At 39.3% G+C, this 13,100-nt stretch overlaps 1 protein-coding gene across 1 annotated transcript in view; it reads left to right on the forward strand.

The window, feature by feature from the left end:
- Positions 1-13,100, forward strand: part of LOC132378434 (ankyrin repeat and SAM domain-containing protein 6-like) — a 54,969-nt gene that overhangs the window by 35,337 nt on the left and 6,532 nt on the right. Inside the window, exons 10-14 of the mRNA XM_059945352.1 lie at positions 2,075-2,244; positions 4,954-5,137; positions 6,185-6,252; positions 11,896-12,012; positions 12,974-13,070. Coding sequence (XP_059801335.1) covers positions 2,075-2,244; positions 4,954-5,137; positions 6,185-6,252; positions 11,896-12,012; positions 12,974-13,070 — 636 coding nt within the window. The remainder of the gene's footprint in view (positions 1-2,074; positions 2,245-4,953; positions 5,138-6,184; positions 6,253-11,895; positions 12,013-12,973; positions 13,071-13,100) is intronic.

The following is a 13,100-nucleotide window of genomic DNA, read 5'->3' on the forward strand; positions in this document are numbered from 1 at the left end:
AATTAGCATACCTGCGGCACTACCCTAAGCTAAAGTGGCAAAAATTAGAGCAGAGCTTGCTAAGCATGAAGTTGAAGTGCTAACGGAAAAAGCTTGTATAGATGTGGAGAAAGCTCATACAGACAGAAAGTTTGTGTAGAAGTTGCACTGAGTGCGCACAAGGAGGAGAGTGAAACGGGTTGCTTCAGCCAAATCAAAGGATATGAAACAGCAACTGATTTTGACAGTGGTGGTTGTCTCTTCGGGAAGGTGACTGAAGAACCAATCGTAGGTGCAAGCCATCTAATACAATATGGTTGCTCAACAGAGGATCAAATCAAAGCAGCAAGGATAGGAACCAGCTTCCTGTCATGCTTCACCAAATTTTATACCCACTTCTCCTGAACTTGCATCATTTGCTTCCATTTGCTAAGCATCAATCAGATGTATGTGGCTGCTTCCCTGGACACTCTAAAGACATGTTCTAGAATATCAGAAATTACCAAAAGAAGAGCAGGTGGATTTGTCGCAGAGTCAATAGGAGGAGAGGTTTGTTTACTCCTGCCAGTTCTTATTGACTGTGATCATATTCCTAACAACTATGAAATCCCAACTCCTGAAGCTGCACAAGATGGTTCACATTTTAACGACATAGCTGACATTCTCCTGTTTGGCAGAAACACCATCTGTGCACATAAGGTACGAGCAGTGCAGTGGTCGCAGAATGCACCTCATGCCCAATGACGGGACCTAGATTGGATCATAGCGGGTAAAGTCTGCCTCAGTGGTTCTTCTCAGCCCACTGTCAGTGGATTTAAGACTAATATCCTGGAGAATGGGCACCCAACTCATTTCAGACCCCGTGAGAGTAATATCAATACAAAAGAGAAGATCATAGGAGTAGCCAAATTCCACTTTTAAAGTGGTTGGCACATTTGTAAGCAACATCTCAGTATAGTGTAATTGAATCGGGCAAAGGTTAAAATCATGCTTGTTCAAAGGCAGCCGTGTAGAGAGAAGGGTGCAGTGCATCACAAAGCAGGAACTTCTCCCAATCCAAAGTTACCCTAGTAAATTCCATCCCTTTCTTGACTCTGAGGAGCTACTGTGAGTTGGAGGACGTGTTAAGGGAGCACAACTCTCTTGAGAGGTAAGTCACCCGTTCATCATTTTGAGTCAGTATGGTGGTGTTGCTGTGCTCATCAGATGAGCTGGTATGTCATCATGGCTGACAGTTTTGAAGTGAGAATGGTTAAAGAGTGTGCAGTAAGATAGTTTCAAGACTTGTCTCTGAGACCACCCTTTTGCTAAAGACATAACTAATGAAACTAAAGGTCAAATGATCATTTTGTTAAGTTTGACATCTTACGGCTATCAAGCGGGGAGTGTTCTGTCCTCTGGTAAGCTGTTTTTTATGTCATTTCCTTTGCAAGTTAATTTGGATTTCAATTTGAGGTGCACACTGTAGAAATACATCCATCTCCATCTACTCTATTTGCTCTTGAAACAGCAATATCTGTGAACCTTAAGCTTTCTTAATATTGGAGACATTTAGTAGATGTACTTTGAAGTAAGTGTTAAGTTTATCGTTAATCACTATTAAGTGAACATTATGCCTTGAGTTCACTCTGGTCTACATTGGATAGTTATGGAATGTGGCAAGTGTTAACACATCATAAGAGTAACTGATAGTGTTAGTATTTTCAGACATGCGATAATTCTGCATTAAATTTATTTCATGTTTTTCTGCAGTCATAAGTTTTTCTCATTAATACCCTGAAGAAAGCTTCCAGCTTGGGTAAATTTTGAGAAGGTGTTTAATACCCAGCCTAGTTTTCTGTACAAGCATTGTGAGGGCAGTAAAATAACTGTGGTTAAGCATAGTTCAAATGCCATCTATATATACAGCGGCATGCAAAAGTTTGGGCACCCTGGTCAAAATTTCTGTTACTGTGAAGAGCTAAGCGAGTACAAGTAGGTTTTGCTTTGTATTAATTTAGGATCTGGTTGAACAATGAATATCTTGGTAAGTTTAACCTTTTCAATAAGTTAGCACTTAATGTTTAAAGGTATGTGTAAATGTTCTCTCTTTCAGGGGGTAGTTCAGATAGTGTCTTGTCACAAATTGCTGCCCAGAGACGGAAAGCAGCAGGTTTGCCAGAATTGAAAATGACCAGGCCTGAGACTTTGCCTCAACTAAGCCTTGTTGAAACCAGCCATCCTGAGCTGCCAGTCTCGCCAACTGTGAACAATTGCATTGTACAGGTAATGTTCTCTAGGTTTTACTAGATGTCATTGAATTAATGTAGATTGAACAGATGCAGCTAACTTAGTGACATGGTGAATAACCTATTTAATTGTTTGTACAATATACAGTCTTATCATCTTCATTTTGTAGGCCATACCTAAAAAATTATACTCCCAGTTCTATTTTCCTCAGCATATGGGCAATTATGTATTTTTTTTTAGTTATTAAGATATGTATTGGAAACTGTTCAACACTGGAGCCGTCATGTTGGAGTAATATATATTTATTTTGACACAAAAGAAATGTATTTCAAATTGCAAAGTTATTTATATTACAGTAGATTGTGTAGTTGTAGTATTTTTGTGCCTACAAAGTAGCAAGAAACATACAAGTATAAACAAGCTGGATGAACTCAGCAGGTCGGGCAGCATCCGTTGAAAGGAGCAGTCAGTGTTTCGGGCCGAGACCCTTCGTCAGGACAAAAGAAGGAGGGGGCAGAGGCCCTATAAAGAAGGTGGGGGGAGGGTGGAATGTGCCAGGTGAAAAACCAATCAGAGGAAAGATCAAGGGGTAGGGGAGGGGATAGGCAGGAGAGGTGAAGAAGGAATGTAAGGGGAAAGCTCTATGGATAGTAGAAGAAGGCAGAATCATGAGAGAAGTGATAGGTAGCTAGAAGAGGAGGCAGAGTGAAAATGGGATGGGGGAAGGGAGAGGGAGGGAATTACTGGAAGTTGGAGAATTTGATATTCATACCAAGGGGCTGGAGACTACCCAGACGGTATATGAGGTGTTGCTCCTCCAACCTGAGCTTGGCCTCATCATGGCAGTAGAGGAGGCCATATATGGACATATCCAAATAGGAATGTGAAGCAGAGTTGAAGTGAGCAGCAACCAGGAGATCCTGTCTGTTGTGGCGGATGGAGCGGAGGTGCTGGACGAAACAGTCCCCCGGTCTGTGTCGGGTCTGACCGATGTAGAGGAGGCTGCACTGGATGCAATAGATTACCCCAACAGACTCACAAGTGAAGTGTTGCCTCACCTGGAAGAACTGTTTGGGGCCCTGAATAGTGGTAAGAGAGGAGCTGTAGGGACAGGTGTAGCACTTACGCTTGCAGGGGTAAGTACCAGGTGGGAGATCCGTGGTAAGGGACTTCTGGACCAGGCAGTTGCGGAGGGAACGATCCCTGTGAAAAGCAGAGAGGGGTAGAGAGGAAAGATGTCCTTAGTGGTGGGGTCCTGTTGAAGGTGGCGGAAGTTGTGGAGGATAATATGCTGGATCCGGAGGCTGGTGGGGTGATAGGTGAGGACAAGGGGAACACAGTCCCTGTTGTGGTGACGGGAGGATGGGGTGAGGGCGGAAGTGCGGGAAATAGAGAAGATGTGGGTGAGGGCATCATTGATGATGGCAGAAGGAAAACGACGATTCTTAAAGAAAGAGGACATTTGGGATGGCCTGGAATGGAAAGCCTCATCCTTGGAGCAGATGCGGCGGAGACAGAGGAACCGGGAATAGGGAATAACGTTTTTACAATTGGTGGGGGGGTGGGGGGGAAGGGAGGTATAATCAAGGTAGTTATGGGAGTCAGTGGGTTTATGGAAGATGTCAGTGGACAGTCCATCTCCAGAGATGGAGATCAAGAGATTGAGAAAGGGGAGAGAAGTGTCCGAGATGGACCAAGTGAATTTGAGGGCTGGGTGAAAGTTAGAAGCAGAGTCGATGAAATTGACGAGCTCAGCATGAGTGCAGGAAGCAGCACCAATGTATCGAAGGAAAAGTTGGGGAGCAGTACCAGTATAGATTTGGAGCATAGACTGTTCCACATAACCCACGAAGAGGCAGGCATAGCTAGGGCCCATGTGAGTGCCCATAGCTGCACCCTTGATCTGGAGAAAGTGAGAAGAGCCGAAAGAAAAGTTATTAAGTGTGAGTACCAGTTCCGCCAACCTGAGGAGTGTGGTGGAGTTGGGGAACTAGTGAGGTCTATTGTCCAGAAAGTAGCGGAGGGCTTTGAGGCCTCCTTGATGGGGAATTGAAGTGTATAAAGATTGGACATCCATAGTGAAAATGAAGTGGTCAGGACTGGGGAACTGGAAGTTATTGAAGAGGTGGAGGGCATGTGATGTATCCCGGATGTAGGTAGGGAGGGACTGAACTATGGGTGACAAAATGGAGTCGAGGTAGGCAGATACAAGTTTGGTGGGGCAAGAACAGGCCAAAACTATAAGCCTACCAGAACAGTCAGGCTTATGGATCTTGGGGAGGAGGTAAAACTGAGCAGTGCGGGGTGTGGGAATTATGAGATTTTAGCTGAGGATGGAAGGTCTCCGGAGTTGATGAGGGCAGTGATGGTACGGGAGACATTGGTTTGGTGTCTTTTGGTGTGGACCTGTTCCGGGGTAATTAAGAGGAGGTGTCAAACATAAGAAACATACAAGTATATTTTCTCCTCTAGCTTTCCAGATTATTTTCCAGGGCTTTTTTTTTGATCCCTTAATTTTTTTTTTAACTTCTCTTCAGGACTTCGCACTGCATAAAGATTTGTTAACTCACGATGTGATGACCTTGCTCAGCTATTTTTATTGTATTTGTTTTCTTGCATTTATATAGGACTGTGTTCATAAGAAGAAGCATAGGACACTTGACCCTGAGAACAGCACTAAGATGCCTATGTACCAGTTGGTTCAAAAATAATAAACTGTTGCTAATGTTTAATCTTCTAATACAGAAATGTAGCCAACAACGTCCATCTTCTGGTACTTCATCTAATTCCAAGAGCACCTCTCCTACTCTAACTCCTTCACCATCTCCCACACCTAAAAGTCCGCAAGGAGAATCTTCATTGTCCTCATCTTCACATCAGCAAACTAAGAGCAGTGGCGGATCCAGTAGTGGAACCCTCACAGATGAAGGTAATGTAATGTCTGAGAAGGGTTTACCATATGGCTGCTCCTGAGGAATTCGGTAGAAATGTTGTATTTTGGGGTCAAAATTTCAACTGGAGTACAGTATGCCCATACAGTTCTGTGGTGTGCCACTTTAATGTCTTCACATGCTGAAAGGCACTGATGTTTTATAGTACATTTAAACTATTAGAGCAATTTTAAGATGGTAGTCGTGAATCAGATCTACAACATAGTAACAATCATTTCAAATGATTGGACCAACTTTTCTGTAGTGCATTTGCATTTTAATTCTAAAATCATAACTTGCAAATATAGATTAATTTGGTGCAGAACTAATTTAAAAAGAATGACATTAGAAAAAATGTGGTGCAGCATAAACAGCATTTCTGTAAGGACTGATCTCTATAAGCACATTAGCCTTAATTCTTTGGTCTCATTTGCCACATAAATTATTGTTGTCTTGCCTCAGGTATTCCTCTTGGTTTGTTTCCCCATCCTCACTTCATCAATGGGCTTGTATTTGAACATTTGATATTATGGAGAGTCCTGTTAGCTATCTGTTGTTTGAATTCCTGGATCATATAACATGCTGTTTCTAATGTCCTCGGTGTTCTTTCACTACAGACTGTCTTAAACATTTCCTCCTCTTCCATATGCAAGGAATTCATGGATGTCTTTCTCTTAAGTAGGATTTATTCATTTATCTGTTCAGATGACTCTTCTATCTTCAGAACATCTTGTGTGATTGGCTGTTTGTCCTCATCCATCTTGACTTGCTGGTCGGTTTATAATATTGTCTTTCTTGCCATGGTAGTTCTGTTTTCCATGTTTACCAGCCTTGGGTAAACCTGGGGAGGTTATCTTCAGGTAATATCTTTTGTGTCTATACAGTATTTCTAATGCAGTTTTATTGTATTTTACTATATGACTAAATGCTGTCATAATTAAAGCAAATATGATCAAAGTAAGCTCATTAGAACCCCAATAATATTCATATGAGGGTTGAAGTAATAATGCTTAACTCATGCCTATACCATTTATTTTTCTCCCTAGATGAATTAACCAGTATTTTAAAAAAGCTGTCACTTGAAAAATATCAACCCATATTTGAGGAACAAGAGGTAATAGCAGTGTTGCATATCATTCAAACTTGTGTCTAATATTTTTGTTGCTGTAAATAATTTTAGATTATAGCTGATCGCCATGTCATGGGGGTGTTATGTTCTGAAGACCATATCAAGATCTTCCATGATGTGAAGCCACACCATCTCTGCATTCATCATGAACCAGAAGTTGAAAAAATAAATTTTGTATTGTATTGAATATTTATGTTGATTTTTTTGTCCAAATTCTGTAAGTGAAAATCTCAAATCTATCAAGTTGTGATTTTTGAATTTTATAAAGGCCACTTGGATTATGGTTTCTATGAATCCATAACCCAAAAGGCCGAGATGTTGGGATTGCCTGTACAACCAAAAAAAGGGGGGAGAAAAAGAGCAACTTACATATATGCTGCTCCATAGAACAAATTACACATAGATTGCATTCCATTCAAAACTGCAAGGCAGGCACTTTTCAAAAAGACATTCTATCTATAATTATTAAAACTTTCCTTACCAAACTTAGAAACACAAGAGACTACTGCTGTTGGAATTTGGGGCAACTAACTAGATGTTGGAGGAGCAAAGTGTATTGAGACCCAATTCATTGATATTGCCTGACTAACTCAGTTCTTCTAGCATCGTGTTTGTTGATAAATAACTTGCTTTTCCAGAGTGGGGCACAACATTAACTGAGTTACCAAAATATAAATGTACTGAATTAATTGAATTGCTGAGGCCACCATTTTAGTAAGGATGATTGTGATTTACCATTTTCTTTATTCTATTTCAACCTTTTTCTTTATTCTTATCAACTTCATTACAAATTCTTCTCTTTGATAAATCTTCCAGCTTGGTGGTGATCAAAGCAAATGTGGCCTACTTGCTAATACATTTGTATCTCCTTTTAGATTATTTCAAAAACCTTTTTGCTTCCTTAATTTTTGATGGATTTTTTATGATACAGAAGCAAATGGCTAAAGGTTGGCCACAGTTTGAATTTCAGTTATTATACAGTATGCTGTGCTTAGTTGGTTTAAAATTTCATCTTCCTAATGCAGTCTTTTTTTTAGAAATTATTCTAGTGTTTGTGTGTTTGGCTGACTCATTCTTACAGCAGTTTATTTTGTCCATTTCAATGCAAAATACAATAGATTTTATTATCTATTTCTATATTTTCTTTGTCTTCTCTTTCTACAGTCTCCACTTTAATTCTCTCTAGCTGTGAAAGTTACCAGATGGTATATACACATCTAATACAGAATATCTACCCTGTCTGATTTTGTGATGGTTCTGATGGTATGTATTTACAGAACTGGTTCTTATCTTAAAACAAAGAATCTGCATTCTAAAACTAAGAGCAACTTTGTAGTTATTAGGTTTGAAATACGGACTAGATATAAAGCAATAAGTAAGTTTTGAAAGGACATGTCCCACAACAAAAATCTTTAATTTGATTTTAAGACATTAGTGAGGTCTCACTGCTGATGAAAACAGTATACTGCACTAGTGTGAATGTGGTTATGATTTCTTCAACCTCCTGAATAAGCAGACCAAAAAAAAACTTAGTGCTTGAAATAAATGTTTGGTTTCTCTGTAATACATTAGATATTGTTGTTTCAATACTATAGATTAAACAAGGGCACATAATTTGTGAGCCTATTAGGTCCTTGTTGCCTTCAAGGCTTCTTGTGGATGGCAAGGCAGAAACCTTTAAAGCCACAAACAATGACACCAAGGCTATAAATGTTTGTTATCCCCTCCATGTATATAATAACTTCTAGCCAAATTTGAGTTTGCAGTTTTTGCGTGTCAAAGCAAGTGTGGTTTGCTATTAGATTTACTGCTGTCATCATGAAACATGGGTTTTGTTTTGGACTCTTCTCATATCCACTGCAACTGTCGTGGCTTCCACTGAGCAGCAGAGTTGTCAGCACAATTACCCTGACTCCTGTCATAAATCATTTTTGCACATAAGATCCCAGCTCTAGCTACGTTACCAAGTCAATATTTCTTGGCTTTCCCCTTAAAACACAAATAATTACAGACTTAGTAAGTCATATATGTGGAAATAACTAAGTAACTGTAATTTTACAATTGAGCATAAGTGACTAACATTTTTTTTAAAAACTCCCCCGCCTCAGCTTTGGCTGTACACTAACTACCTGCCAGTATAATACATCAAATGCAGTCTCTCATGGCAAATAAGATACACCAAATGCTACAGGAGAAGCCTGTGGAAGAATGCATGATGATTACCAACAGTACAAGTAATATACGGCTGACCTAATAAGAATGTGTGTAATAACGTAGTAGATAACGAGAACATAGTTTTGTCAGCTATTTGCTTCCTCTAAGTTTATTTGATAAGCTGTTGGTAATATGTAGAATTCCTAAAATCATACTGGGTTTTTTTATGATTGGTTTTGTTGCAATCGTAATATATTCTATATTCTGCAAGTGTATGAATGTGGGAAAATATTTCATGTATATTAAATCTAGCACATGTACCACAACTATTAATGATCTGTTGAGAAACATTACCGATGATGAATATTCTTTACAATTGTTTGTCCACATGTCCTCCAAGTGACCATCTCCCTGAAGTAATCTCAAGACCTTTACCACTTGAATCATTAGTTCATTCATTTCAGTTGGTTTAAGTACTTGATTAATATTGCCAAGTTAAACATTCATAGAAAAGCAGGTTTTGTGCCTTTTCTCCCTGTAGCATTTTACTGCCTTTCTTTAAGTCTGTTCTAGTTTTTCAGTTCTTTAATGCCATCAAGTGCACCAGCTTTGGCATGATGCACTGTATGTTGTTTGCATAAGTTTACTTATAACTACTACCTCCAGAAGTAGGTCTGCTAATCCATGGAGTTGGGTTCAATTTTGTTCTGCTTGATTTCACTCTAAGCTTCCCCTGACCAATGATGGATTGCCATTGGACCAACGTTGTCACCCACCTGCCGTGCATACATCAGCTTTACAAAATTTGACTGTCCTCCTAATGTGGTTTTGTCAAACCCGTTCCCCCTGAACATCTAAGTCAAATTTTTTTTAGGGGAATTAAACATTATGGGGGGAAAAAGGCAAGTAGGTAGAGATGAGTCCATGGCCAGATCAGCCATGGTCTTATTGAATGGCGGAGCAGGCTTGACGGGCCAGATGGCCTTCCTCTGCTCCTAATTTTTATGTTCAAATGCCATCTGTTCTATTTACCTTGGGGTTTTTCCATAATTCTAACCACAGTTTGTATATCACCACTAGCTGGCTATAATCAAGCGCTCAAGATATTGTATGATGCTGCCTCCAAACAAGATATGGTTCATCTCAGTACTTTTCAAATCATAATTGGGGACTTCAACCAGGCTTGTTTAAAGCAAACCTTGCCCAATTACCATCAGCATATAAGCTGTGGTACCAGAGTTCCCAGCACACTAGACCACTGTTACAGTAAGATGAGGAATGCCAATTGGTCCATGTCCAGACCACATTTCTTTAAATCGGATCACTTAGCTGTCTTCTCCTACCTGCATACAAGCAAAGGCTAAAGAGAGAAGCTCCCGAGATTATGGTTGCGGGAGGCAGAGGAATGGGTATGGGATTGCTTTGAGTTGGTGGACTAGGCCATATTCAAGAACTCGTCTGGATTTGAATCAATACAATATGCTCGTCATAGACTTTATTAAAATAGTTGTAGTTGATTTGTCCCCACAAAATCATTCAGTTTTCCCCAACTTTAAGTCCTGGATGAACCATGAGATCTGCAGTCTGCTGAGGGCCAGGTCAGAGGCATTCAAATTTGGTGACCGAGAAAGTTACAAGGAGTTATAAGGTATGACCTCTGGAAAGGCATCTCAAGTTGAAGAGGCAATTACGACAAAATTTGAACCAACCAAGGATGCTGGACAGTTATGGCTCGAATACTATCACTTCTTATAAAGTTAAATCGAGTAATATATGCAACAACAAGGCTCCGCTTCCAGACAGGCTTCTTCTATGCTTTGACCATCAAAATATGGAGGAACCACCATGAACTCCTACAGCCTTCACTGATCCTGTGATTAGTCTTTGAGGCCGATGTGTGATCAGCCTTCAGGAGGTGAAATCATACCTTGAAGGCAGTGTAACAAAGATTCATTATACTGTAAATTGAATAATTGGGCCTAAACTCTTTTAGAAGAAGCTGTTGATCTCATTGAATTGTGCAAAAATTTAGGGAGAAATTGATATTAAACACTGAGCTCCTTCAGTAAGGGGGTTGTAGAATAAGGACCGGCTGGAGGAGCAAGTGTTGAATGAGGAGTGAGTTGTGGAGAAGTTTATTAATTCAAAGTTTTATGAATCTTTGGCATTATCGTGACAGGCTGTAAATGATAAGTATATTAAGGGCTGATAAAGGAATGAAGTGGATTTTGGAGTTGGAAATGGACATAGGCAGAAATATGGACATGAAATTGAGGTTTCTCTGTGATCTTACTAACAGAGTTGAGTTACCTGAATATCAACAATTCTTTTGTTGTGGCATCTCAGCCTTTTGTAATCCTCTTGATGTTTATTGGGAAGTTTTAGTTTTCTGGTCAAAACTGGGTCTTTATGGGATGGATTTTCACAGTATCCCTACTCCTGTAGTTAGCCCTCCTAATTTACTGTGATACCTGATTTTGCATGTTTTTATATTGTTAGCATGATGCTGTATGGTTGGGCTATCTTCTGGATGATGTCAATTTGAGATTCCATTTTTTTTCTCAGGTGAATGTAAATGATCAGGGAAATTCAGGGTGACATTAATCCTTCAACATGCATCCTTGCGTGAGGCGTACCTTCTCACATGGCTGTTTGTGGGATTTTAATGTGTCAAAACAGGCTACAACATTTTGCCTCTATACATGTGACTATTGTAAAATTATATCAGTGGCTATGTAGATTTTTCGGATGTTCTGAAGAGGTTAGTAGAAGAACCAGCTACCTAAATACATAGAGAACAGATACTTTAGCCCACCATTAATACTTGGTGCAAATATGTCTAACCTAGCATCTAGTGTTTTTTTTTGTTCTCTTTGATGGCACACCAATTCCTGGACAGACTGCTTGATTTCACACTTGGGATGAGATGTAGATGAAATAAACTTTACCTCCGTTCTTCCAATAATTTGTAACAACACTATAACTATTCCTTCCTTATCTCTATTCCTCTCTCTCCACCATTCAGTTTTTGCCTAAAACCTTGTTGTGAACTGTAAACACACACAAAATGCTGATGGAACGGGAACGCAGCAGACCAGGCAGCATCTACAGGAAGAAGCACTGTTGATGTTTTCGGACTTCTTATAGATGCTGCCTGGCCTGCTGCGTTCCACCAGCAGTTTGTGTGTTTTGCTTGAATTTCCAGCATCTGCAGATTTCCTCGTGTTTGTGTGAACTGTAAATTTATTTTCCGTTAATTCCTGGTTTGGTTTCAAATAATGAACTTGCTATCCAAGGCTCAGAATGTTTTCATAATACTGCTTAATAGCAGGGTACTTAAAGTGAACTATGAATCAAATTGTCCAAAAGGAAAGGGTGCCCATTTCCCAACAGAACTAACTCTGGGGAAAAGCTCATTAGAAAAATAAAGATTATTATGCAGTTGAAGGCATGACTTCTGTTTTGTTTCTCTAGGTGGATATGGAAGCATTCCTTACGCTGACTGATGGTGATTTGAAAGAGCTGGGTGTGAAGACAGATGGTTCAAGGCAACAGATCTTAGCAGCAATCTCAGAGTTAAATGCTGGAAAGGTATCCTTATTACAGCATGTGCAGGAAATAAGAAAATTCTCTTAATATTTCTTTACCCAAGGATATATGAACATTTTTTTGCAGACATAAATTTGAGCTATTCACATTGCATTGGTATTATTGTCTTTAAAAATTGAAGAAAGAACACGTTTAAATTAACATCATATTATTATAAATAAAGATGCTTTGATTCTCACACTGCTATCTAGCTGGGAGAAATTTTTGCCTTTACCCTTGCTGGAAGTTGACCACGTTTGCCCGATTTTGGAATGGCTACACTAAGCAGTAGCTTTGGACTTAGATCGCCATCCAAAGTTTGCAGTTGTAATGGTAACGTAAAGAACACATCTCTTCATAAACAAGCTGTTACCTACACCGTCATGGAAGAGCTTGTATTTCCCATATTGGCTTCATTAGCTATCTCAGAACCCACAAAACCAGAGTGGAAGCAAGTCCTCCATAATCCTGAGACTATCTGAGAAAGGGAGAGGCTTGCAGCCATGTAAATACAACAGCTTAATTTATTTCTGTTTAAAATGTCTTGAATCTGTACGTGGAATTTAATTTGAATCTTGTTTCAAAATTCAAAGTAAATTTATTATCCAAGTATGTACATTTACCATGTAATACCTTGACATTCATTTTCTTGTAGGCATTTACGGGGGGGGGGGAAGTAATGCAATAGAATTTTATGTAAAACTATACATAAATAGACAAAAAAAAGTAATGTGCAAAAAGACAAACCATGCAAATAAAAGTAATAAAAGAACACTTGTAAAGTGTAGAATCAGATGACCTACTCTAGACACTTTGTAATATAGAACAAAATAACAATTGATAACATTAAGACCTGCAAAACAACTATTTTTTCCCTTAGCTTCCTGCTGTTGTCTGCAAACAGTGCTATAAGGACATACTGTTTTAGAAATGATATAAATATTATGATTTCTTTCAAATATAGGGACGTGAAAGACAGATTCTGCAGGAGACAATCCACAACTTTCATTCTTCTTTTGGGAGCAGTGCAAGCAATTCTCGTCAACTTCATTTTCAACAATGTAAGTTTTGTTTTTCCTGAATTGTCCTGA

The sequence above is a fragment of the Hypanus sabinus genome, chromosome 20 (assembly GCF_030144855.1).
Source record: "Hypanus sabinus isolate sHypSab1 chromosome 20, sHypSab1.hap1, whole genome shotgun sequence".
In the NCBI taxonomy this organism is placed as follows: Eukaryota; Metazoa; Chordata; class Chondrichthyes; order Myliobatiformes; family Dasyatidae; genus Hypanus; species Hypanus sabinus.